The following is a 25,559-nucleotide window of genomic DNA, read 5'->3' as shown; positions in this document are numbered from 1 at the left end:
TAACCTTGATCAATTTCCGATAACTTTAACTCAGGACACTTCGTCCCATATCTGCTTCTCACTAGAGGAGGTGGAATCAGCTATTAAGGAAAGTCCTTCAGGGAAGGCTCCTGGACCAGACGCAATCCCTGCGGATGTGTATAGGGCAGAGTTGGAGTTCTGGGCCCCCCTGTTGACCACCGTACTTAACTCTATAAACACCACAAAGCTCCTGCCAACTTGGAGAGAGGCCATAGTAATACCTATTTTCAAAAAAGGAAATAGGAACCTTCCATCGTGCTATAGACCAATATCCCTTCTTGACACCTTAATGAAAATTGTTGGCCGCATAATCCTCAAAAGATTAACAACCTGGATAGAGGAGAAAGACGTATTATCGAAACTACAATACGGCTTCCGGTCAGGCAGAGGTACAATTGAACAGGTCCTCAATTTACATCTAATTCAAACAAAATACATTGACATTAAAAGGAATAGTCTATATATCACATATATAGATCTTACCTCTGCTTTTGACTGTGTTATGCATGACCAACTATGGGACATTCTTACCCAGCTTGGGATGGATCCACCAATCCTTCTGTTCATTAAGGCGTTGTACCATGAGGCAGGAGCTAGAGTGAGATACGGACTGAGGGGAGAGTGCTCGCCACGTTTCACCATCAATAGAGGGGTCAGACAGGGGTGCATTTTGGCCCCTCTGCTTTTTTCCCTCTATATAAACGCAATCGGCGAGCATCTGAAAACCTTCGAGTGCGACTTCCCCAAAATAGGAGGCCAACCAATCCCAATTCTGCTCTATGCGGATGATGCTGCAATCCTATCTCAGACAAGAATGGGCCTACAAAAGGCAGTATCAGCCTTCACCACTTTTATGAAAGACAGGGGCCTCAAAGTGAACATAGCAAAATCATACACCATGCTATGCAATAAAAGACAAAAAGCCCAATGCCCCATTTTTATAGAGGACCAAAAACTGGGGACAGTAGAAGCTTTTACGTATCTGGGAATCTCTCTACATAGAAAGTTAACGTGGAAGGCTGCAATAGAGAAAAGGAAACTGGCCTTTGTAAGAGCGATTGGAGCCCTCAGGGATTTTGCTGGTAAGATAGGGGGCAGACCTGTTAAACAACTACTAATTATATACAGAGCTAAATGTGCATCTACTGCTATCTACGGGGCTGGCCTATGGGGCGTGGATAAAAACATCTCAGCAATACAAACTTTGGAAAACCAATTTCTAAGGTATCTCCTTGCTGCCTCAAAGGGAACCTCTGTATATAAAATGCACATCGAGCTGGATCTCCCGTATATAACAGATATCATCAAAACGGAACCCCTCCTTCTCTGGCACAAAATTTGGACTACTCATGAGACTGCCTTCAATAGAGAGGTGTTACAAGACATTCTTAAATTGGAAGGGGCTAAATATTTTAAACAAACTAACTGGCTGAACTATGTGAGAAATCTCTTCTTTGAAATCGGTCGCCAAGAGTGGTTCACAGATCCACTTTTACTAGAAAATATCTCCCGAAAACACCTGAGAAAGACCATAATGGACCACTTGGAATCAGTCAGATGGAATAAACAAAAAATTTCTGACTCCATCCTGGCATACCAAAGGGCGACACCTATTAAGGGGCTTCAATTATATCTATCCTCAGTCACTCCATGCTATTCAAGGATGTTACTTACTAGATTTAGAATGGGTTCCTTTTTTCGCTACGTAACATTCCCAGAATCCAACGACTGGTCAAGGATTACTTGTCTTTGCCCCTGTGACCTTAGCTCACAACAATCAAATATTCATACTATCCTCTTTTGTAAGTACTATGGAGCTTTGAGGAAAGCCCTTTTATTACCCTTATTAAAGAAATGGAATATTCGGACATGCAAAACTGCTTTTGAGCGTTTAAAGGAACTCGAGGATAAGGAGGTGATAGCCATAGTAGAACAGTTTTTAAAGTTAGTGATAAAATTTAGGAAAACTCTGGATTGAGACTGGTGATATGGACCAACGCCTTCCTGCCGTTTAACTGTCTTGTCTAAATTCATATGTTTTTAACTTTGCTGGAAGTTTTGTATAGAATTTTAAACTGAAAGGTTTTTTTATCTAATTATTATTCAAATGTATTTTTATTTTCATGTACATGTGGTATGCTTATATGATATTTGTTTAAATATCGAATAAAGCTTATTTTGAACCTTTGAACCTAGTTGTTGTGTCGAAAGGTCTAGGAGGGGAACTTCCTCCAGATCCAAGAGTATGAGGGCCTTCCTATAGTTCTTTATAAGCATTGAATACTCTTTTAGTGGGCCCATCAACTCTTTTTTGATTAGGGATCTTAATGTTGCTGGCTTTCCCTTGATCAGACATATTACCCAGCGAATGACTCCTGCCAAACCCTGTGCCCAGCTGCTTCTTAGCCCGAGTTCCAAACGAAGGGCAGCTGTACTACAGCTATTATTAGCCAAGATTAAGCTTCTCAAGAGGGATCCCTCAACAGTGTCTAAGAAGCCCCATTCAACTAGATCGATAAACTCTATGCCATAGAGCAGAGTTGGAGGGACTTTTGCCCGGAATGCCTCCAACAAATAACCAAAGTGCCTTTTACCAGTCGATTTGTATAGTGCTCTTAGGCCGTTTCCCTGTGATTTTGCCTTGTGGGTGCTGTTTTCAATATGAGATTTATTACTTAGATTACTATTAACCACCTTGCCCAAAAATACGTAAGATGACACTCTTTCTAATTTTTGACCTCCCAACTCCCAGCTGAAGTTTTCTAATTTCAGATTTTTTCTCCCCTCCATACACATTACCTTACTTTTAGAGATATTTATTTTCAGGAAGTGCTCTTCGGAGAATGTGTGTAGTGATTGAAGACGATTATTGAGTCCTTTTGGGGTGAGGTCTAAAATCAGTATATCATCCGCGTACATTAGGCAAGAGATATATGAGTCTCCCAAGCGTGGGGCAATGCCTTCACATGCAGATATAGTATGGGGAAGGTCACTAACGTAAAGGGAAAATAAGAGGGGGGCTAAAAGACAACCCTGCTTAAGGCCGTTTGCAGATGGAATGAGCTGCGATAAGCCTCTTTCCCCCCCCAGTAATACTCTGCACCATGTGTTATCGTGTAAGTCTTGAACCAAGCCTAAGAGACCATGGGGCATTCCTAGAGCGTGTAGCTTTCTCCACAGTAATTGTCGGTCGACTTTATCAAAGGCCGTGGAGAAATCTATGAATGCCACATAGACTCTCCCCTTTCTGGCTCCAATATATTTGTCTGTTATTACCTGAAGGGCTGCCAAGTTATCCAGGGTACCGTGATTTTTCCTAAAACCCGTCTGCTCAAGTGGAAGAACACCTGAGTGCTCCACCCAGATATTTATTCGCTTGAGCAGACATCTTGTGAAAACTTTGCCGATTGCGTCCAGTAATGCAATCTGGCGATAATTCTGAGGGGATAGGCGATCTCCTTTTTTAAACAACGGTACCAGGATACTTCCCTTCCAGGAGGGTAAAACCTTACCTCTTAATAAACAAATATTAAAGACTGGGCAGAGTAACTTGCACCATTTAGCCCTGTTCTGTTTTAGTACGTTGATGGGCACTTCATCCGGGCCCATGGCCCCGGAATATCGCATTTCACTGATAGACAAATCTATGTCCTTTTCTGTAAGTAGTTCTAATGGGACACTCATTTCTTTTCGCCACGCTTGAGAGTTCGCCGCATTGTTACTTGCATAGAGGTTAGAAACAAAATCCCTCCATATTTGTTCCTCAATAGCAATGGGAGAGGGGCTTGTTCTCATACCACACCCCTCGCCTATGAGGGACCAAAATTGCCTCATTTCCCCATGGATAGCAGCTTCTCTTATTTTTACCCAAATGGAATCCTCTTTTTCTTTGCGTAGTCTGGACAAAAGCCTTCTCCTTTTCCTTTTTAGCTTAGTTATTTTTTGTGCTGTATCTGTCGATCTATTTAGGTATTGAGCTCTTACTAGTTTGTTTATTTCTGTATTTAGAGGTCTCAAAGGGCTTGGGGAAATTCTAATAAATTTTTTCCTGTTGAGTTTCTTTGTCCCTGCTACCACTGACTTCATAAAAAGGCAAAAATATTCGATTTCAAAGCCATGCCAGGACGGGAACTCAGAAATTGCTGTATCCAGCATTACTTCCAAATTTCAATGCGCCCTCGCATTCCAGTGGCACCTTCCTGATTTAGAGTTGAAATTTGTTTGGTCATTATTCAGCGACCACTGATCACAACTTGGAGGCTTTACGTTCATCCAGATGGAAAGGATTTTGTGATCGCTTAGCGGTGTATCAATAATATTGAGGTCCTTCAACAACTCGAATGAATGTATCCCCATTATTACATAATCCAAAATCGATTTCCCTCTATAGGATTTATGTGTAAAGTTAGCCGGGGAATCCGAGGGGAGTCTCCCATTTGCTATGATCCCATCTATTTCTACCAACTCCTTTAGTAATATTTTGCCACGTTTATTTGTTTTTATACTTTCAGGAAACACTGCCCGGGGAATACAGAGGGTTTCTTCTCTAGATTTATCGCTGAATAAGTTTATACTTAAATTGGAAATCTTGCAATTTAAGTCCCCGACTAAAATTATGTCCGTCATCGGATCTTTCTCCCTAATACTCTGAATATGCAAGAAAACCCTTTTAAGTATTGCATTGAAGCCGACTTCTGGTGGGATGTAAGCATTAATCAGAACCAGATGATTATTAGTTTTTGGATTATCTGACCTAAATATAGTCACTACTTGGAACAGTTTACTAGGGTCCATATAATGGCCATAGTTCCAATTTATTTTGTTCGATAAGAGGCAGGCTATCCCCCCACTAGCATGACCTTTTTTATTCAAAGTGGCACTACCTTCTAAAACGTAATAGTCTTTCCCTATTTGGATTTTATCGGGGCACCATGTCTCTTGGAGGCATATTATATTTGGCTCCAGAGATAAAAGGAAAGCCGATTTCTCCGGACTGTTTTTTAGGCCCGCTGCATTCCAGGATATTATGGATAGTTTTTTGCTAAAGATGCGGATTATTTAAATGTTTATTTGTGGGTTTTTCTGCCAAAACTCTGGGAAGCCAATTCCATTGGACACTTTCGTCTCCAGTGTCTGGTTGGTAAGATAACAGGGGGGGGGCGGGATAGGACACCATACGGGAGTCCTTAGACTTACATATTTTTAACTCTGTAAGTTCGCCTGACTTGTTTATACTCCCTGTTGCTGCTTGCAGCAGGGAAAATGGGGGTTTCTGGGAAGGTTTAGATTTAAGGACCTTGATTTGTCTAGTATGCTCCAATACCGGGATTACATCTATCCCTCTGCTCTGCAAATCTTCTGAACGTTGCAGAATTAGATTGGCTACTAACTTAGAGTGAAACTTCACCCTAGTTATCATCCCCACTTCTGATTTTAATATTTGTACCCTATCCAGATCAGCTGATTGTATTAATTTCAAGTTGGCGGATTCTTGAAAGTATTTGAGTAGGAGGGATCTGTTCAAAATGCATTCAGTATCAAAAAGGGGAGAGAATTCTACCCATACAGTATCTATACATTTTTCTTTGGGCTCTGCCAATGTAGCACCTCTCGCAACTATTCCCGAAAAGGATGGTGCCAAAGGGTTAAGTATTGGGATTACTTTACTAGGGGAATTAAAATCCTGTCCTGGGAATACAGGTTTTTTGGACCCAATTATATCCCTATTAACGGAAACTTGTTGAAAAAGGCCATTTGAATCAACTGTTAATGAGGGGGGAGGAAAGGGAATAAGCGATATTGACGGTGTAGCCAAAGGCGGGGGAGCAATGTTTTCCTTATTGCTCATTATTTCAGGGTTGTTCTCCTTTTCAGCTACCACCTGAGTTTGAGGAACCTCATTATTTATGGGTGAATTAAGGTGTTTTCTAAAGAGGATTTTCCTCCGCCTATTTTTTTCTATCCGTCTCAGCAGTTTCCTTTTATTTTTTCCATTCTTTTTTGTTTCCTCTAACTTCCCTTTGTTACCATTCTCTTCTGGAGCATCGTCCGCCTCTCTATCTCCTTCCCCCAGTTGCTTCTTAAAAATCGGGAAAAGGTCAGTCTCAAATTTTGGAGGAAATTCCTCATGGGATTTTATTTCTAAGTCGTTGACCTGAAAGCAATTAAGGGTAGGGGATGCCCGAAGGACACTTATTTTTCCATCCTCATATGCTTCATTTAGGACATTGTTGATTTTAGAACGCTGGTCTTTTATTTCTGCCCCATTTATTACTAGGGAAGGGGAGGACTGTACTTTTTGGTCTATATCCTTCTCTTTTTGAGTGCCCAATAGGACTTTTAAAATTTTGGTCACTGTATCTAAAACGCAGTCAGATCCCCCCACAAATCTTTCCAATAGTTGTAAAATGGACGACAATAAATGTTCTAATATATGGAGGGAATCAGAAATGGGTTTGTCGGTCCCCTGACATTGTAGTGCATTTATCCCAGTCAGATTTAAGTTGGGACTAATGGAAAAATTTGAATGAGAGGATTTGGAAGGGGTACTACTATACAACTGCAAGCCAGCGTGGGTCGATGTTATCGGGGTTTTTAGGTCCATCTCAGCTTTGACGAGGTCATTTTCTATATATCTTTGACACAAGTCTTTATCTAGCAATAATGGGGACAGACCATCATTGAAAGAAACTTTTGTCAAGGATGTATTTAATGTATGATGGGCATCAACTTGAGGGATTTCCCCTATATGCAAGTTATCATCTTCTACGCCATTCTTAGCTTTTATAATGACTTCTGGCACTAAATCGATATTATTTTTCACTGTGGAAAATAGGGGAGGAGAGAAATCACTCTCAACTGTAAGAGGGACTAGTTTTGTTACAACGGTACTATTATCTACAATTTCCTTTCTATTTTCAGGCAACTCTCTTGGAGTATTAGGTAATATTTCCAAGGGAATGGCTCCAGAGTCCTTAAAGTTCACTGATTTGTTATCCGCCATTGCAGCTTTATTCTTACCCTTTTCCCAAAGATTGAAAAGCTGACAAGTGCTTTTCAGATTGGAGGCCTGACCAAGCTTATTTCGGGGGGGGGTTCGATCTGGTTTTTGAGCTTGATCTTCCTACCAGTATTCTCCCGGACCTCAATTTCTTTGTCATCATCCCACGCAAACAGTATCAGTAGAAGACAGAGAAAAGAATTGAAAAAAACGTTTGCAAATTTATAGGCCTAAAATGAAATGCTATAATAATTTATCACTAATGTTTGTGTTTGATGAATTGAATCTAAAGCTAACAGACGGAAACTACAAATCCTAAATGGTTGGCGTCTGCCTTCTGGTACAAAACTCCTGTGCGGTAGGGAGGTCACGAGGCCATTATCAGACAACTTATGGAGGAGCAATTGTTGGGGAACTGGCCTAGCCTAGCCTTTTCGTGCCTCTGAGGGCCTCAGAGGGCCCACCCTTGTCCCGGGCTTCTCCCGGGCGCTTCCCGCGCGCTCCCGCGCAGCGGGAGTGTAACAAGAGTAATATAGTCAGGGAGGTGAAGGGGGCGTGTCCACCAGGGAGAGCGTCACCAGGTGATTCCGGTGAGTGGATGAGCAGGGACTCTTGGGAGACCGAGTCCTGCTCTCCACACGCTCGCAGCCCTGTAGTGGGAATCCCCTCTGCTAGAGTAGCCGGTCAGCACAACACAGTAGCGCGAAGCGGGACCCGCGGTCTTCTGCCTCTTAGTTGCTGTCGACGTCGTGCTGTTCTGGGACGTCGACGGCTTCCTGGAAGATGTCGTCCGGGATCGATGCTGAAGATCGATACATTGTTCTTCTGGCTCTCCGGTCCCGGATAGTCTTTTTGGAGCGGAAGGAGGCACAGGCTGAACAGTCCTTGGCCTCGTGCTCCGGAGAGAGGCAGAGGTTACAGACCTCGTGGAGGTCGGTATGGGGAAACTTCGACCCACATTGAGGACACTTTTTAAATGGTGTCCTTTCCATTAGCTGTAGGCGAGGCCTAGTTGGGCCCGAAGGCCGTAGTCGACGACCGGAATCGACGTTCTTGGTCTTGAAGAGTAGTGTCGACTGGAAAACGCTTTCAAGAGTAGTTTCTTGAAGCCGGTGAGGATTGTGCCCCGACGGTAATCTGTTCCAACAAGGAGCGCTGGAACCACATCCGAGCCCGGTGGTGGAAAAAAATAATCTGGGGATGGAGCCGATGCCCATGCGCAGTATCACCCAAAGGAGGAGTCCCCTATCTCGTGACTTCCAAAGACTTTCTACAACAAAAACAAACTGCAAACATCCGGGCCCAACACTAGCTGGCCATCTATGCATAGTGTGCATTCTGCAGCTCATATGCCTCGAACACATATTTCACTCATACAGAAAAAAACAAGAAAAAGACAATGTCACTGCACAAGGGTGAAAGCATTTTATTAAATGTAATTGTGACTCACATAAAATGATGTTGGCAGACCTGGTTAAACAAAGGTGAAAACAGGAATTTAAAAATGATTCCTGGAAGTATGCTGGACAGCAGGCAACTGGTGCACCTTTTAAGGAGTACTTCTGCAACATGTAGTGAATGCCCAAAAGAACCTCTGTGGGAGCAGCCTTTTTTAAATCAGGCTCACAGTGACAATGATGAACCTGTACGGTGAATTTAAGAAGGGGTAGATTGTGGCTGAGGATACCAGTCTGTGTCCTTCTGTGAGGAGCCACAGACTTAAAGAGATCCTTATATTCAGGCTCCAGTTCTCTGTCAAGGTGTGCTATATTTTCCTTTACCTCAATTCAAGAAATAAAGGACCATCATAACAAAACCCTGCAAATTGAAAAAAGCAGCAGCTACTTCATGTAAGACTGGCATTTGGCAAGAAGAATGGATGGCGAAAGCCTAAGTTGCTTCCTGAAAATATCTTGGGCTATGGCACTTATTTTTTACACAAATAAAGCAAGGATTTGCAGGTATAATGAACCATTCTACAACCACTTCCCAAAGTGTTGCCGATCCAAATGAGAACAGACATGATTAATCCTGAAAAATATCTTCTATTTTCCCAGATTTAAAGAGATAATTATATGCAGGCTCCAGTTCCCTGTCAAAGTGTGCTATATTTTCCTTTACCTTAATTCAAGAAATGCTGGACCCACCACAATAAAACTGTGCAAATCGTACAAAGCAGCGGCTGCTTCATGTAAGACTGGCATTTGGCAAGAAGAATGGATGGTGAATGCTAAAGTTGCTTCCTGAAAAATACCTTGGGCCATGGCACTTCTTTTTACACAACTAAAGCACTGAATTCCAGTTATAAAGATCCCTTCTATAACCACTTCCCAAAAGGCTGCCATCTAGTATTGGGCCCGGGTCTGTGAAAGTTATTTTTCTTCGAAGAATTCTTCTTGAGTACCGAGGTACTATGCCTCTCCCTGTTTTTTTGCAAAGTGCATAGTCATCGGCTCCACTGTTCGTCACACGGCGGGTGAGGATGACGCTGGAGGAAATGGATACAGGACAGAGAGGGATAGAAAGATGACCATGCAAGAGAGGTAAGATGGAATGATAAACGTATGATGGAATGATAACTGGAATGATAACTACCCAAGGACTCCCGGAAGGAGGGTGGGTGCATGTGAATCTACAGCAATACATGCCACGAACAGATACTTACACTGTAACATTTTCCATTCAAGGCATGCATAGTTATAGATGTGCACACTCTGCATAGGCTGTAAAACGGTCCTTTAAGTGGTGGCTAGCCTATGGATGTTGCAGAAGATTGAAAAAGGGGGTAAATACATCAGTGTGATAACCTTTAGTGAAAGTATGTGGTGTAGACCAAGTAACTGCTTTACAAATGTCTGCTATGGGCATGTCTTGGAGGAGCAGGTAAAACCCTTTTAGATTTTATGTAAGATGTCTTGATGCATTTAAATATCCATCTCACTATGCCTTATTTTGATAAGTCCTTCCCCTTATGCAGTCAGAAAAAGCAACAAATAGTTGTTGAGTTTTCCAGAAAGGGCTTCATCCTGGCCACATAGTAGATTAAGGCTCATCTGACGTCTAAGGTATGAAGAGCCCTTTCTGCAACTGAGACAGGTTAAGGAACGAAAATTGGGAGTTGCTAGAATGTGGGGTCTCTAGTTGGCAAGGGTTTACACCTTTGTCCAAGTAGGGATCCTTCCTTCTAGTCAGGGTAAGGGAGTTACACTCCTAAAATAACAACTGCTCGCCTGCTTGGTAGCTTGGCACGAGCACTCAGGCTTATCTTAGAGGCAGGGTGTATAGCATTTGCACATAACCACATTTGCACAATGAAAGCACAAGAAATGGACACAACACCAGTTTAGAAAAATTTGCAATATTTTTATATACTTAAGACAAGACCAAAAACTATATAAATCCACAATACAGTCCTTATAAATTTTCAGTAACCAAAATAAAATTGAAATAAAGTTAATTGAACTCGATAGCTCCGTCTGGGGCTATCACTGTGTCCACAGGCTGCTGTTCCTGAGGTCGGTGCAGGAGTCGTTGAGCCCTTGAAGTCACATGTGTTGCAGATCAGGCGCTGAGGGGTGAAGTGCAGCAGTGAGGCATGCGGTGCCCTCAGGTCGCGGTGCAGGCAGTGGCTCGGTGACGGTCGTCCAACGGGGTCGGTGAGGCCAGGGCAGCGGTGCGAAGTGCGGTGGTGCTCGTCGCAGGGCTGGCAGGTCAGGGTGCAAGCAGCGGCGTCGTCGTGGCTGAAGCTCTGGCGTCGGCTGACGAACTGGAGTCGATGGCGTCACGTCGGTAGGGCAAGGCTGCGGTGCGGGATGAGGACGGTGCGTCATGCAAGTTACGAGCAGTGCCCTCGAACCACGGTGAAAGCAGTGGCGTTGATGACCGCGAGGAGCGGAGGCATCGGGGATACCAGGGCGATGGTGTGAAGCGAGGCGTTGCGGAGTGCGGTGCCCACAGCTCACAGTGCAAGCAGCAGCTCAGTGGCGGTGTCAGATGGCATAGTCGGTGAGACCAGGGTTTATTTATTTTATTTTATGTGCTTATATAGCGCCTGACTAGATCCCCAAAAGGATATCTCTGCGCTTATGATGGAACAATTACATTTGACCTGTGCCTGATCATAAACAGAAATAGTAAATCATAAACTGATTAGTCGGAAGAGAAAAGGTGAGTCTTAAGGTTTTTGCGAAAGGATAAATGGTTGGTAATGAGTTTCAGTTGAATGGGAAGGGAGTTCCAAAGGACAGGTCCTGTATGTGCCAAAGCACGACCTCCCTGGCGAGATTTTTTTATTTTTGGGACCTGTAAAAGGTGAAGATTACTTGATCGAAGTGATCGGCCTGGTACATAGGGTAAAAAAGCTTTAGTCAAATATTTGGGGCCCTTTCCTATCAGACACCTATGGATAGTACACAGAATTTTAAACTTTGTGCGTTGCCGCACTGGTAACCAGTGAAGTTTGGCTAGTAGGGGGCGGGAGGGAGTTCTAGATGGTACATTGAGAACTAACCTCGCCGCCGTATTTTGGACTACTTGTAGTTTGTTTAATTGGCCTTCATTAGTTGACAAAAGAAGGCCATTACAGTAGTCCAATCTACTGATCACTAGTGCCTGGACTAAAGTTTTCCTGTGTCCATCGGGTATATAGGGGAACACCCTTTTCAAAAGTCCGATGGCTCTGAAGCAGGTGCCTGCAACTTGGTTGACATGATGTTTAAAAGTCAAGGCTTGATCGAATAGCACCCCCAAGTTTTTGACAGTCTGCTTTGGGACAGGAACTGGTCCTAATTCTGTGGGCCACCACTCCCCAGACCATAGTGTTGCTGCCTCCCCGAACAATAAAACCTCTGTTTTGCCCACATTGCATTGTAGGCAATTCTCAGCCATCCAACATGACACAGCCCTCATGCCTTCTGCAAAAGATTTTTGCAGAGCAGGTGAGAAGGTTTTAAAGGGGAACAGCAGCTGGGTGTCATCAGCGTAGGATATCGGGGTAAACCCAAATGGCCTCACTAAGTCGGCCAGGGGGGCCACATACACATTAAATAATGTGGGGCTAAGACATGAGCCTTGTGGCACACCCCTGGTGAGCTCCCTAGAGATGGATTTATGGGAGCCCAGCCTGACTTCTTGAGAGCGGCAGGAAAGGAAGCTTTCTACCCAAGACAGGGCCGTTCCTCCCAGCCCTACACCCCTCAGACGACCGAGAAGCACTTCATGAGACACCGTATCGAAAGCAGCAGACAAATCCAGCAGCACCAGAATCATAGACCCCCCACTATCAAGTGTCAACCTGATGTTATTGGTCACTTCTAGTAGGGCCGATTCGGTACTGTGGTTTGGCCTGAACCCAGATTGAGAGGGGTCCAGGCCTTCTGCTGCTTCAAGGTGATTCGATAGGTGGGTGTTAACGTGCTTCTCCGTCATCTTACCGATGTAGGGTAGGAGGGAAATGGGCCGAAGGTTGGACAAATCTGTCCAGGGGAGAGCCGCCTTCTTCCTAATAGGGTTTACCACCGCTATCTTCCATTCTCTCGGGACTTGTCCTTTCGTCAGAGAGATGTTCATAACTGACTGGATGGAGGGCCCCAAGATGGAAATTAACGGGGCCACCATTTTTGCAGGAAGGTGATCGCTCGGGGAGCCAGTTTTCATATGGTTGATGAGGAGTGGGAGATCTAAATCACTAACTGGAGGAATGGTAAGAAAGGTGTTTTTAATCTGTGCAGGAAGTGCGCATGGAGGGGAGGGCCGTGTTACTGCGCCTTGTGAAGCCAAGATTTTATTATAAATCAGATTTATTTTGTCCTCAAAGAACATGGAGATTTCGTCACACAGTGTCTGTGAGGCATCGTCAGGGCTCTCACTAGCTGAAGGCTTGACAAAACTTAGCAAGATTTTAAATAATTCCCTCGGACAGTTACCCGCCCCTTCTAGTTGTAAGGATAAATCATTTTTCCTTGCGAGTTTTATGTTTTTATAATATTTTGACTGAGCTTCTAAAAACATTTTCCTTTCTTGCTCGTTTTTTGATTTCCTCCATGTTTTTTCTAATCTCCTGCATTTCTGTTTTTCCTTCCTAAGATCCAAAGTGTACCACTTCTCTTGTTTAGTAGGAGGGTACTGTTTGTGAAGTTTTAATGGAGCAAGAGAATCAATAGCTGATTTAAGAGACTTATTGTATTTTTCCAGTGCCTCTTCGGCTGAGTCTCCTTCGGTGATTTGGGGTTGTTGCCAGTGTTCACTCAGATTCTCAACTGATATTTTGTGCCATTGGCGACGGAAAATAGGAGGAGATGGTGTTCTGGGTAATTGTTTGGTGGGTCCTGCCAAATAGAATTCAATCAAAAAATGATCGGTCCAATGGATTTCTGTAGCAGGAAGGCACCTTATTTTGGTACAGTTAGTAAAAATAGAGTCAAGGGTATGTCCAGCTGTGTGAGTTGCCCCTCTGTTTCTTATCTCTAATCCAAGATTGGACAGATCTTCTGTTAATTGTATAGCTTCATGATCTTCGGGGTTATCCATATGTATATTAAAGTCCCCAAGGAGAATGAAATCCTCCTTAGCTCTGACATGGGGGGCCAGTAGTTCCAGAAGAGATAAAGGAAAATCTGGATTCTGTCCCGGTGGGCGATATGTTAGTGCGCCCTTCCATGAGATATTGCTAGTCAGGTTAATTTTGAAAATCATGATTTCCAGGAGGGGGGTAATACTCTGTTCTATCATTACTATTTTAAAGGAGTCTTTAAAAATGATGGCTAATCCTCCACCAGTTTTGATAGGCCTATCCACATGTATAATTTTATAACCCACTGGGACCCCTAGTGTAATAGCAGTAGTGGTATGGGGTTGCAGTGCGGCACTGCGGTGGTGCTCTCTGCAGTGCCTTCAGGACACGGAGTCGGCAGCTGCGTCGTAGACGGCTTCGGGTTGCTTTCCTTCTCTTGCAGAACAAAACACACAGTCCTCAGTGCTGATGCATAAGAGCTCGAAGTCTTTGCTGTTCCTGAGACTTATTGAACAGGGGGCAAGCTCTACCTCAAGTCCTTGGAGAAACTCAATAAAGAAGTTGTAGAAAGTTCCAGTCCAGACCTTTCACTGCCCAAGACAGAAGCAGCCACTGCAGGTCAACACAGCAAAGCACTCAGCAAAGTGGTAGTTTCTCCTCACAGCGTCTCCAGCTCTTCTTCTTGGCAATCTTCATGGTCCCAAAACGTTCTAAGGTTTAGGAGTTTGGCCCAAAATCATTTGTTCTCTCAGGCAGAGAGTGTCTGTTCCCATCCAGAATCAGCCCTGTCCTCTCTGGTGCAGCTTCCTGGCAGGAGGTGGAGACAGTATTGTCAGAGGCAGACCAGTTCCATTCAGGTGAAAGAAAAATCTCCTCCCCCTACTCTAACTGCAGCCAGATCTATTCAGCCAATCCCTGACCTATCTAGACTCTCTGGAGCCACTGCTCCTCCCCAGCCCCTGTTACCCCAAAGCCAGACAGTCAATCCACAAACCAAGCAGTGGCACACTGGATAACTGAGCATGAAAATACATACTTTCTAAAATTGGTATTTTTAAACATAGAATGTAAAAATCACCTTTACTAAAAGATGCATCTTTAGATGCTAAGTTAAGGCATATTAAACTTTATTTCTCTACCTTATTCCCAGGGGTAGTTATGTTTATAAGATGTTATCAACAAACTCCCCATTCTATCCTATGGGAACAGGTGGCCTTGCAACAGTGAAAAACGAAATAGGCAGTAATTCACTATCAGGACATGCCACACACATCAGGGCATGTCCTACCTTTCACATACACTGCATCCTGCCCACAGGGGTACCTTGCACCTACCTTAGGCGTGACTGACATGTAATACACGGGAAGGTTAGGGCCTGGCAAGTGGGTGCACTTGCCAAGTCAACATGGCAGTCCCACACTGCAGACACACTGCAATGGCAGGCTAGAGTTCAATTTACAGGCTGCTTGTGTGAGTGGCATAATCCTTGCTGCCAGCCCACTAGCAGCATTTGATTTACAGTCTGCGGGCACACACAGTGCACTGTACTAGGGACTGACTAGTAAATCAAATCAGCCAATCATGGAAACACCAATCCATAATAAAAATTGAATACAGTGGCACCTGCACTTTAACACCGAACAGCAGTGAGAAAGTGCGTAGAGATACAAACCCAGTCAAAACCGGGAGGTCAGAAAGCAAAAATTCAGTGGAAACATGTCAAAAAATGGCAAGTCTAACAGGAAATCTATAGACTGGTTAAGGTGGAAAGTAGAAATACCTCAGAAAAACATTTAGGGTTGGTTCGAAGGGCAACCCTATCTCAATGAACCTGAAGAAAGGTTCTTGTAAGGTAAAGCCTTGAAGCTCTCTGACACGTCTCAATGATATTATAGCCACTAAAAAAGCTACTTCCCAAGAGAGAAATTGCAACGTACATGACTGAAGGGGCTCAAAAGGGGCACCCATAAGTCTTGTGAGGACAATGTTAAGATTCCATGCCGGAGCCACCCGGAGAGGAATCACTCTTTTGAGTACCTCAAAAAAAAGCTTTAACAACTGGAATCCTGGAGAGAGAGACATGTTGCCTATTTTCTAGATAAGCAACCATGGCAGTCAAGTGTACCCGAATGGAGGTGAAGGCTAGTTCACATGTTTGAAAGTGTAGTAGATAACAAACGATGTTCTGAATGTTAATGGCTAAGGGGGTCAATCTGGTTTGATAGGCAGTAGCAGACAAATCTTTTTCTATTTGAAAGCATAGCAGGAATGCGTGGAAGGCCTATGTGCTTCTTTTAGAATATTCATGTATTCAGGAGGTGAATTCAGGCACCCAAACTTTAAGACCTGAGGAGCCAATCCAAGGTGCCTGATTTCTCCATGGTTCTGCTGGGGAACCTCTCATGGAAAACTACCGATAGCTCTATGAGAGTGGTGAATCAGTGTTGTCTGGCTGAAGTGTGAGCACCAAGGTGAGGTTGAGGGAGGGCTGCTGCTGCCTCTGAACCATGAATGGAAGGAAGGGGAGAGGTGGAAAAGTGTAGGCAAATATCCCTGACCAGTTCATCCATAGCACATTGCCCATGAATAGCGGGTGTAGGAATTTAAAGGCAGATTTTGGGCATTTAGCGTTTTCTGCCGTGGCAAAGAGGTCCACGTCCATAGACCTTCAGAGCTGGAAGTATCCGAGCAGGACTCCTGGGCAAAGTTCCCACTTGTGGACTTGTTGCAGCATCCTGATGAGGAGGTGTGCAAAGTTCTTGTCCACTCCCAAGAGATATTCCGACATCAGGTGTATCCTGCAGTGAAGAGCCCAGTGGCAGATGGACTGTGCCAGCTGAGAAAGCTATGGAGAGCTAGTGCCTCCCTGCTCCTGTATGTAGTACATGGCTGTCATGTTGCCCATGCAGACAAGGACTATCTTTCCCTCTTGTGGAGAAGGAAGGCCTTGAGGGCAAGATGGACCGCTAGTAGCTCCAGATAGTTGATGTGGAGGTCCCTGTGACTGGGATCCCACTGATTTTGGACAGTCAGGTTAAGTAGATGTACCATCCCACAGACCCCACAAGTCCACTGAGTGATCTGTATTTTGTAATGGTAATCTGCAGAAACAGGTCGTGGAAATGCAGCTCTTGCAACAAATTGTTGGCGTTCTACAGCTGCAGAAAGCAATGAGTGTAGCAGCAGATCAACACTAGATCCTCCCAATGACTCTCTGCTAGAGACTACTGTTGCAATAACCATTCCAACAGTGGGCACATATGTAATCTTGAGTTGGGCACTATTGCAATGCGGTAGGCCATCATGACTGAGAGGCACATGACTGTCCGGACTGTTACCTGTTTATCTGGCTGAAAAAGAGGCAGCAATGCATGGAAGGGCTGGAGTCTTGCCAGACTGGGACAGGCTTTGCAGACCTCTGCATTGAGGATGGCTCCCAAGTAGGGTTGGATTTGAAGGGGTTGGAGAAGGGACTTTACATCGCTGATGGTTACGCCCAGCTCGTATAGCAGGTCTATAGTGGCTTGAGTGTGCACAAGGCACTTCTGTTGCTTTGTGCTCTTTATCAGGCAATCGTCCAGATATGGGAATAAGTGGATGCCCTATCTTCGCATGTACACAGCTACCATTATGATGCTTGATGTGAGTGGGTCGGGTGGAAGGAAAAGAGGCCCTGGCAAACAAGGACCCACCGGTGGTCAGAATCAACAAGGGAACCGTCCACGACGAGAGTGAACATGTCACCCTATATGGGCAAAGGGGAAACATGATCGGATACAATATCGACGGAGGCAGAAGAACCCTGAACACTGAGAAGAACAATGCGGCAACAGCAATACGAAACACACATCCGAAATCAACAGCAGAAAGAAAGCAATCCAACATTGGAGCCGATGACCATGCGCATTGGAAACAAGCAGTCCAGACACACTATATCATGACTTGAGAAGAATTCTTTGAAGAAAAACAATTTACACACATCTGGGACCAAAAATAGATGGCAGGAGTATGCACAGCATGTGACACTACAGCACTACACGCTACAAACAGATACTTACAGGGTAAGTAACATTTTCCTTCTCAAAGTATGGATCTGTGCTTATTTCGAGATGTCTCAAGGCATTACAGTGAAATGACAAATCAATTTAGTGCCTTCAAAATTTGTGTTTTCAGGCACAGGCCGGAAAGCGCAAACATGTGTATCTACAGCCACACATGCCTCAAACACAACAATTACAGTAAGAAAATTAATGATGGAGTTGTTTACCTGTTATTGTTTTGACACCCTACCTGTATTGATAGTAGACTTTCAAGGTGCTTGTCTGAAATATACTTTTCCAAGATACTGTCTTTAAGTATCCCTCTATTAGCAGCTTGCAGAGAGGCTGCTTTATCGCCCAATACTTCTTCAATTTTTCTTTGTTCATCTTTTAGCTGGAAATTATGGGACAGAAAAAAAGAATTGTTAAAAGGGTCATGTAAAACACTTGGCCTATGGTGTTTAAAGATAAATTGCTACAATCAAATACAGTGCTAAAACAAGAACAAACAGAGAAATAACACGACTGAAGATTGGAGAATTATCATTGTGTTCATCTGTGTGATAAATCAAACCTACAGGAAAAGCAATGTCACCCATATTAAGAAGTATTTACACACTAATTTCAACAAAGGATTGGGAATATATGTAAAAATGCACAGCCCTGCATTTACAAATGGCTCATTTTAAGAGCACCAAATGTGATCTGTGGTGTTGTGAGTACAAGACTTCTTCCAGTGTGCTAGAATAAGGCATGTGAACAAATGCAAAATGAACGACCGGATGGACCCAAGTCCGAATTGCCACATGTGAAAGCTGCCTTTGAGCGTGCCAGGGAGCTGGCTAACAGTGTAAATAGGTCATGTGCCGCCTGTAGGGTACATTAATTTCATGAAGACTGATTTATTGTCAGTTAAGGAAAATGCTACTTACCAGTATGCATCTGTTCTTGGCATGTAGAGCTGCAGATTTCTACACTTTGTATTAGATGGCGACCTGGTGTTGGGCTCGGACGATTGCATGTTGTTGTCGTCTTGAAAGAAGTCTTTGTAGTCATGAGATAGGTGACTCCTCCCTTGGACGATAGTGCGCATGGGCATCGGCTCCATCCTTAGATTATTTATCGCCATGATGGGAAATGATGGAGTTAGTAGAAAGAAAGAAAGGATGTCCATGCGTGTATATCTAATTAAGATAAAACTGGAACAGATACAGGTCCCAGGGAGGCGGGATGCCGGGATGGCGTGTCGAAATCTGCAGCTCTACATGCCCAGAACAGATGCATACTGGTAAGTAGCATTTTCCGTTCGAGGCATACTAGCTGCAGATTCTACACTTTGCCTCGATTGTGCAGCAGTGTATCCCCTAGCAGTGGTCAGCTGTATCCGTTGCAGCAGTTTGAAAGAGAGTTTTGAGGACAGCTTGGCCTAACGTAGCTTGCTGCTTGGCTTGCACATCAACACTATAGTAATTAGTGAAGGTGTGTGTTGTAGACCATGTTGCTGTCTTGCAGATGTCTTCTAGGGGAATGTTCCCTAAGAAAGCCATGGAGGCTCCTAGTTTGCGTGTGGAGTGCGCTCTAGGAGCAACTGTTAATGTGACTTTTTGCCTTGTGATAGCATATTTGTATACATTTAACAATCCACCTTGCAATTCCTGATTTAGAAATGGAGTTGCCTTTATGTGGTGGAGAGAAAGCTACAAATAGTTGCTTTGTTTTGCGAAAGGATTTCGTCCTATCGATGTAATAAAGAACAGTTCCTTTGACATCTAGTGTGTGTAGAGCTCTATCTGCTACAGAGTCTGGGTTTTGAAAAAACACTGGTAACTCTACAGGTTGGTTTAGATGAAAAGGAGTAATTACTTTAGGAAGAAATTTAGGATTAGTCCTTAAAACCACTTTGTTACGGTGTAATTGCAAGAATTGTTCTTGTATAGTGAAAGCTTGAATCTCACTAACTCTTCTAAGAGAGGTAATAGCAATGAGAAAAGCAGTTTTCCATGTGAGAAATTGCAGTTCACGTTTGTGTAAAGGTTCAAAAGGGGGTCCCATGAGCCTGGTAAGAACAAAGTTTAGGTTCCACACTGGAAAGGGTGGTAACCTAGGAGGAATAATTCGTTTTAGTCCTTCCATAAAAGCTTTTATTGCTGGTACTCTAAACAACGACATATGTTGTCTGTTTTGTAGATATGCCGCAATGGCTGCAAGATGTAAGCGTATAGATGAGTATGCTAGATTAAATCTCTGTAAATGGAGAAGGTAACAGATAATACTTTGGATGGAACCATACAAAGGATCAATTTGATTATTAGTGCAGTAACTGGCAACTCTTTTCCATTTCGCAGCATAGCAATCTCCAGTAGTAGGTCTAAGACTTCAAGAGCCAGATTGCCAGATTCAGTTGACTTGGATCTGGATGCTTGATGTCTCCATGGTTCTGCGTTAGCATGGATGGCGTCAGACACAGTCTTTGATGTGGAACTAGAGAGAGTTCTAGCAGTGTAGTGAACCATGGTCGGCGTGCCCATGTGGGAGCTACTAAGATTAGTTTGAGAGACTGTTGTTTGAGCTTGCGTACCACTAGTGGTAGTAGTGGGATTGGCGGAAAAGCGTAAGCAAATCTGCCTGGCCAGTTCATTCATATCGCATTGCCCTTTGACAACGGGTGTGGAAACCTGGCGGCGACGGTTGGGCATTTTGCGTTTTCAGGAGTGGCAAACAGGTCTATGTCTGGATGACCCCACTTGTGAAGGAATGGTTGAAAAACTTGCAGATGTAGTTCCCATTCGTGAATCTGTTGTGTCTGTCGACTTAACAGATCGGCTATCTGATTTTGAACTCCTGGAAGGTGTTCTGCAAGCAGATATATCTTTTGTGGAATGGCCCATCTCCAAATGTTTTGTGCGAGGTGGGACAGCTGCAGGGAATGTGTGCCTCCTTGTTTTTGTATGTAGTACATGGCTGTCATGTTGTATGTCCGGATTAAGACAGCTTTGCTCTGTATGTGCATTTGGAAGGCCTTCAGTGCTTGGAAAATTGCCAGCAACTCAAGGTGATTGATGTGAAGCACCTTTTGTTGAGGGGTCCATCTTCCCTGAGTTGTGTGGTGGAGCAAATGTGCTCCTCATCCTATCAGGGATGTGTCTGTTGTCAGTGCTATCTGTGGAACTGGCTCTAGGAATGGCCGCCCTTTGGACAAGTTTTTGGTGTTCCACCACTGCAGAGAGCGATGTGTGCGACTGTCCACCAACACCAGGTCTGTTAGCTGTCCATGTGCCTGATTCCACTGATGGGCTAGACATTCCTGCAATGGGCGCATTTGCAGTCTTGCATATGGTACGATAAAAATGCAAGAAGCCATCATGCCTATTAGTAGCATGAACCCTCTGGCTGGGAGAGAGTGTTGGTTTTGAAACCTTGTAACTAAGGCTTGAATGCTCTGTATCCTGGCTGGACTGGGATAAGCTAGAGCTGTATTGGTGTTTTTGGTAGCCCCTAAGTATTGATGTACATGAGAGGGCTGGAGAAGTGACTTGGTGTAGTTGATTGTAAACCCCAAGTCGTGCAGTGTTTGAATTGTTTGAGATGTGTGTTGGACACACTGATTGAATGACTTGCTTTTTATGAGTCAATCGTCTAAGTATGGGAAGACGTGGATATGTTGTCTTCTGAGATGTGCTGCTACTACTGCTAGGCACTTTGTAAACACTTGTGGTGCAGTTGTGACCCCGAATGGAAGAACTTTGTACTGATAGTGTTGTCCTTCTAGTACAAATCTGAGATACTTCTGTGAGAAGGATGTATGGGAATGTGGAAGTAGGCGTCCTTGAGGTCTAGTATGGTTAGGAAATTGCCTTGTTGCAACAATGAGAGCACTTGTAAAGTGATCATGGGAAAATTATCTGATTGTATAAACAGATTGAGAGGCCTTAGGTCTAGAATTGGTCTGAGTGTTCCGTCTTTTTTGGGTATTAGGAAATACAGTGAGTATATCCCTGTTCCTTGATGTTTTAACGGAACTAGCTCTAGTGCATATTTTTGCAGCAATGAGAGAACTTGTTGGAGCAGCGTTAGATGCTCTGTGGACATTGGACGCTGTTTGGGTGGTATATGTGGAGGGGTAGCTGTAAGCTCTAGGCAGTAACCATACTGGATAATTTGTCTTACCCACTTGTCTGTTGTGATGGAATTCCAGACAGGTAGGGACTGTGTTAGTCTTCCCCTTACAGGAGTGGTATGCTGTTGGGGGAGCTGAAGGAAGTCACTGTTTAGTGGTGGAAGAGGATCAATTGTTATTATCTCGACCTCTTCCCTTATTGTTATTCCCTCTGTAACCTCCTCTAAAATATCCTCTATTGGAGGATGTTTGCGTATTGTTTTCAAAGGAAGTTGAATTGTCTGCTCCAGTTTGTTTGAAGCCTCCTCTATAAAAGGAGCGACGAATGGAGCCTCTTGGTTGAGTGGACTGCAAAGCTCCCATAGATTTTGCAGTATCATTGTCTTTTTTCATTTTTTCAAGTGCTACGTCTACCTCTGGACCAAACAATTGTTGTTGGCTGATTTAAGATGGTTGTTTGCACCTCTTGCTTAAACCCTGAAATGCGTAGCCACACATGTCTTCTAAGGAGGACGCTAGTGTTTATTGCTCTAGATGATGTGTCTGCTACATCAAGAGCGCACTTGATTGAGGCATTTGAAATAAGCTTACCCTCTTGTATAAGGTCATTTGCCTGTGCCTTATATTGGTCAGGTAGATGTAGTAAAAGGGTTTCTAACTGGTCATAATGAGCCCTGTCGTATCTTGCGAGGGGGGCTTGTGTGTTATCTATACGCCATGTATTGCTAGCTTGTGCAACTATCCTTTTGCCTGAAGCATCTATTATTTTTGATTCCTTATCAGGAGTTGGTGCCTCACCTGATGTCTGTGAATTTGCTCTTTTTCTAGCGTTTGAATCGACTAGGGAATCTAAGGGTAGCTGACCTTTAATGTAAGCAGGATCCCCAGGAGCGGACCTGTACTTTTTTTCTATTGTTGGGTTTATTATCCTAGCTCGTACAAGATCTTTAAAAACTTGTGGGGCATGCCTAATGACCCCTTTAATCATGGGTAATATTTGAACAGATTTTTGTGAGTGTTCAAAAGTGGGTAACAAAAATCTTCCTCTGCCTCATCTGAGTGCATTGTTACATTATGACAGATGGCAGCCCTATTAAGTAGCTGTCTAAACCCAATATTATTTTCAGGAGGAGATAGTTTGGATGGATATGTATGTGGGTCAGGGATATCTGGTACATATTGTGGGTTTGGATATTCCCAGTCTGGTACATCAGTAGGGTATGGAAAGGGTTCATCTGGGTCTCTCCCATCCCCTATGTTATACTCATCTTCCTTCTGAGGAGGTGTCTGTGGAGGTGAAGATTGAGGTGGGGAATTTTGTGGTGATGAGCAGGTGAACTTTGAGGTGAAATGTTAAAAGGAATAGAAGGTGAAAGAGGAAGTACAGGAGAAGAAGGGTGCATAGGTGATGTGGCAGAATCCTTCCTCTTGAAGGTGCTGTATCTATCTTCCTCTTTCTATGTGGCATAGTGGAAACATGTCCTGTTTCTGGATCTATGTATATCCTTTTTTGCAAAGGATCAGGTCAAAAAAGCTCTTCTTCTTGAGAAATTGCTTTCGGTGCCGATTTTGTGCAGCTCGACTCGTCGTGTTCAGGTGATAAACACAGGTTACACACTTCGTGATGGTCGCTGTGTGGAAATTTTGCTCCACACACGGGGCATTTTTTGAATGGTGTCCTTTCCATGAGTTGTAGGCCTCACCACATGGGTAGGCCCAACGGCCCGCGTCGACGACCGGAATCAAACTGATGAAGTCGAGTCTATGTATATTGATGTTGAAGTTTGTTTTTAGAAAGATTTGCGCGACGAACTTTGAAAAGAAGATTTTCAAACCGGAGAGGAAAAGTTGCATCCGAACCCAGTGGTGGAAAAAAACAATCTAAGGATGGAGCCAATGCCCATGCGCACTATCGTCCAAGGGAGGAGTCACTTATCTCGCAACTACAAAGACTTCTTCCAAGACGACAATAACATGCAATCATCCGAACCCAACACCAGGTGGCGATCTAATGCAAAGTGTAGAATCTGCAGCTCATATGCCTAGAACACAACTGTTTCTTTCGTGCACATTTGAGGGTGTAGATGTGCTTGTATGCAGAGTAATTCGAAAATATATATCTGAAGTTCAACTTGTGCTCACCAAGTACTAATAGTAGATACGTCTAACCTCATGTGAAAAATACAAAAGGAAAATGATACTTACCAGTATGCATCTGTTCTTGGTATGTAGAGCTGTAGATTTGTATACTAGTGCATAGATCGAGATCTGGTGTTGGGCTTGGATGTTTGCACAGTGTTCTTCTCTTAGAAGAAGTCTTTTGTAGTCACAAGGTAGATGACTTCTCTTTAGGACGATAGTGAGCATGGGACTCTATTCCCTCTCCAGATTGTTTTGCCATGGACGGTTATGATGGAGTTAATAAGAAATAGAAAAGGATGTCCATGTGTAATGTGTCTAAGTAAGATAGTACTGGAACAGATAGAGGTATCCGGGGAGGCGGGTGGGCATATACGAATCTACAACTCTACATGCCAAGAACGTGTTCTAGGAGATATCCGGCACCTCGTGGAGACGACTTACTGACAGCTCTATAACGTGGCCCTTATCAAGGTGGCACACGTTCTTGAAAGACTGCCACACTCTACAGGCAGGACAGATTGAGACGATCTTTATGCAACTGACTGCCTGACCTGACGAAGTTCTAAGAACGAAACGCGTTGGCTGTTGCTTTTATATTCTGGAATTATATTAAATAAAGACTTTTGCAACGAAGAAACTGATTGAGCTTCTTTATTATCGCTTGGATATCCTGGTAGTGCACAACTCCATCAACGTCAATGCCAAGAACAGATGCATCCTGGTAAGTAGCATTTTCCGTTTGAGGCATATGAGCTGTAGATCGTATACTTGTGCATAGACTATACAGCAGTTACCTGCTTAGCGGTGGCTACATGTATCTGTTGCTTTGGTTTGAAAAAGTGTCCTTAATACAACCTGGCCCACAGTAACTTGTTGTTTTGCTTGCACGTCTACATAATAGTGTTTTGTGCATGTGTGTGGTGTAGACCAAGTTGCTGCTTTGCAGATGTCATCTAGGGGGATGTTCACTAAGAATGCCATAGATGCCCCTACTTTACGTGTGGAGTGAGCTCTAGGGGGAATGGTTAAGGTGCAATTGGATTTAGCGTAGCATATTTGGATGCATGTAACAATCCCCCTTGCAATCCCTGTCTTTGAGATAGGATTGCCTTTATGAGGTGGGGAGAAAGCCACAAACAGTTGTTTAGTCTTTCTAAAGGATTTTGTTCTTTCAATGAAGTAAAGTATCCCTATGTTTACGTCTAGCGTTTGAAGAACCCGTTCTGCTACTGAGTCTGGTAGAGGGAAAAACACTGAGAGTTCTACAGACAGGTTAAGGTGGAAAGCAGAGACGACTTTAGGTAGCAATTTTGGGTTAGTCCTCAAGAACCACTTTGCTATGATGGATTTGGAGAAATTGTTCTTGTATGGTTAATGCCTGGAGTTCACTGATATTTCTGAAAGAGGTGATCGCAACCACAAAAGCTACTTTCCAGGTGAGAAATTGTAATTCGCATTTATGCATAGGTTCAAATGGGGGACCCATGCGCCTGGTAAGTACCACATTTAGGTTCCATACTGGAAAGGGTGGAACTCTAGGTGGAATTATTCTTGTAAGTCCTTCTATAAATGCCTTGATAGCTGGTACCCTAGACAAAGGCAAATGTTGTCTGTTTTGGAGATGGGCTGCTATTGCCACAAGATGTAGTCTATTGGATGTATATGCTAGGTTACATTGTTGTAGATGCAAATGGTAACAGATGATGTCTTGAATAGAGGTATCTAGAG

The 25,559-nt window shown here is 43.7% G+C and overlaps 1 protein-coding gene across 2 annotated transcripts in view; it reads right to left on the bottom strand.

Annotated features, from left to right (window-relative positions):
* The window catches only part of LOC147722733 (NFX1-type zinc finger-containing protein 1-like), a 1,249,199-nt gene that overhangs the window by 664,795 nt on the left and 558,845 nt on the right, over positions 1-25,559 (bottom strand). For both annotated transcript variants that reach the window (XM_086965207.1, XM_086965208.1), the window contains one exon: positions 17,823-17,966. In XM_086965207.1, the coding sequence (XP_086821333.1) occupies positions 17,823-17,966 (144 nt within the window). The remainder of the gene's footprint in view (positions 1-17,822; positions 17,967-25,559) is intronic.

The sequence above is a fragment of the Lissotriton vulgaris genome, chromosome 4_1 (assembly GCF_964263255.1).
Source record: "Lissotriton vulgaris chromosome 4_1, aLisVul1.2, whole genome shotgun sequence".
Taxonomy (NCBI): Eukaryota; Metazoa; Chordata; class Amphibia; order Caudata; family Salamandridae; genus Lissotriton; species Lissotriton vulgaris.
The sequence above is the reverse complement of the archived record's forward strand: the minus strand, read 5'-3'. Positions and strand labels throughout refer to the sequence as shown.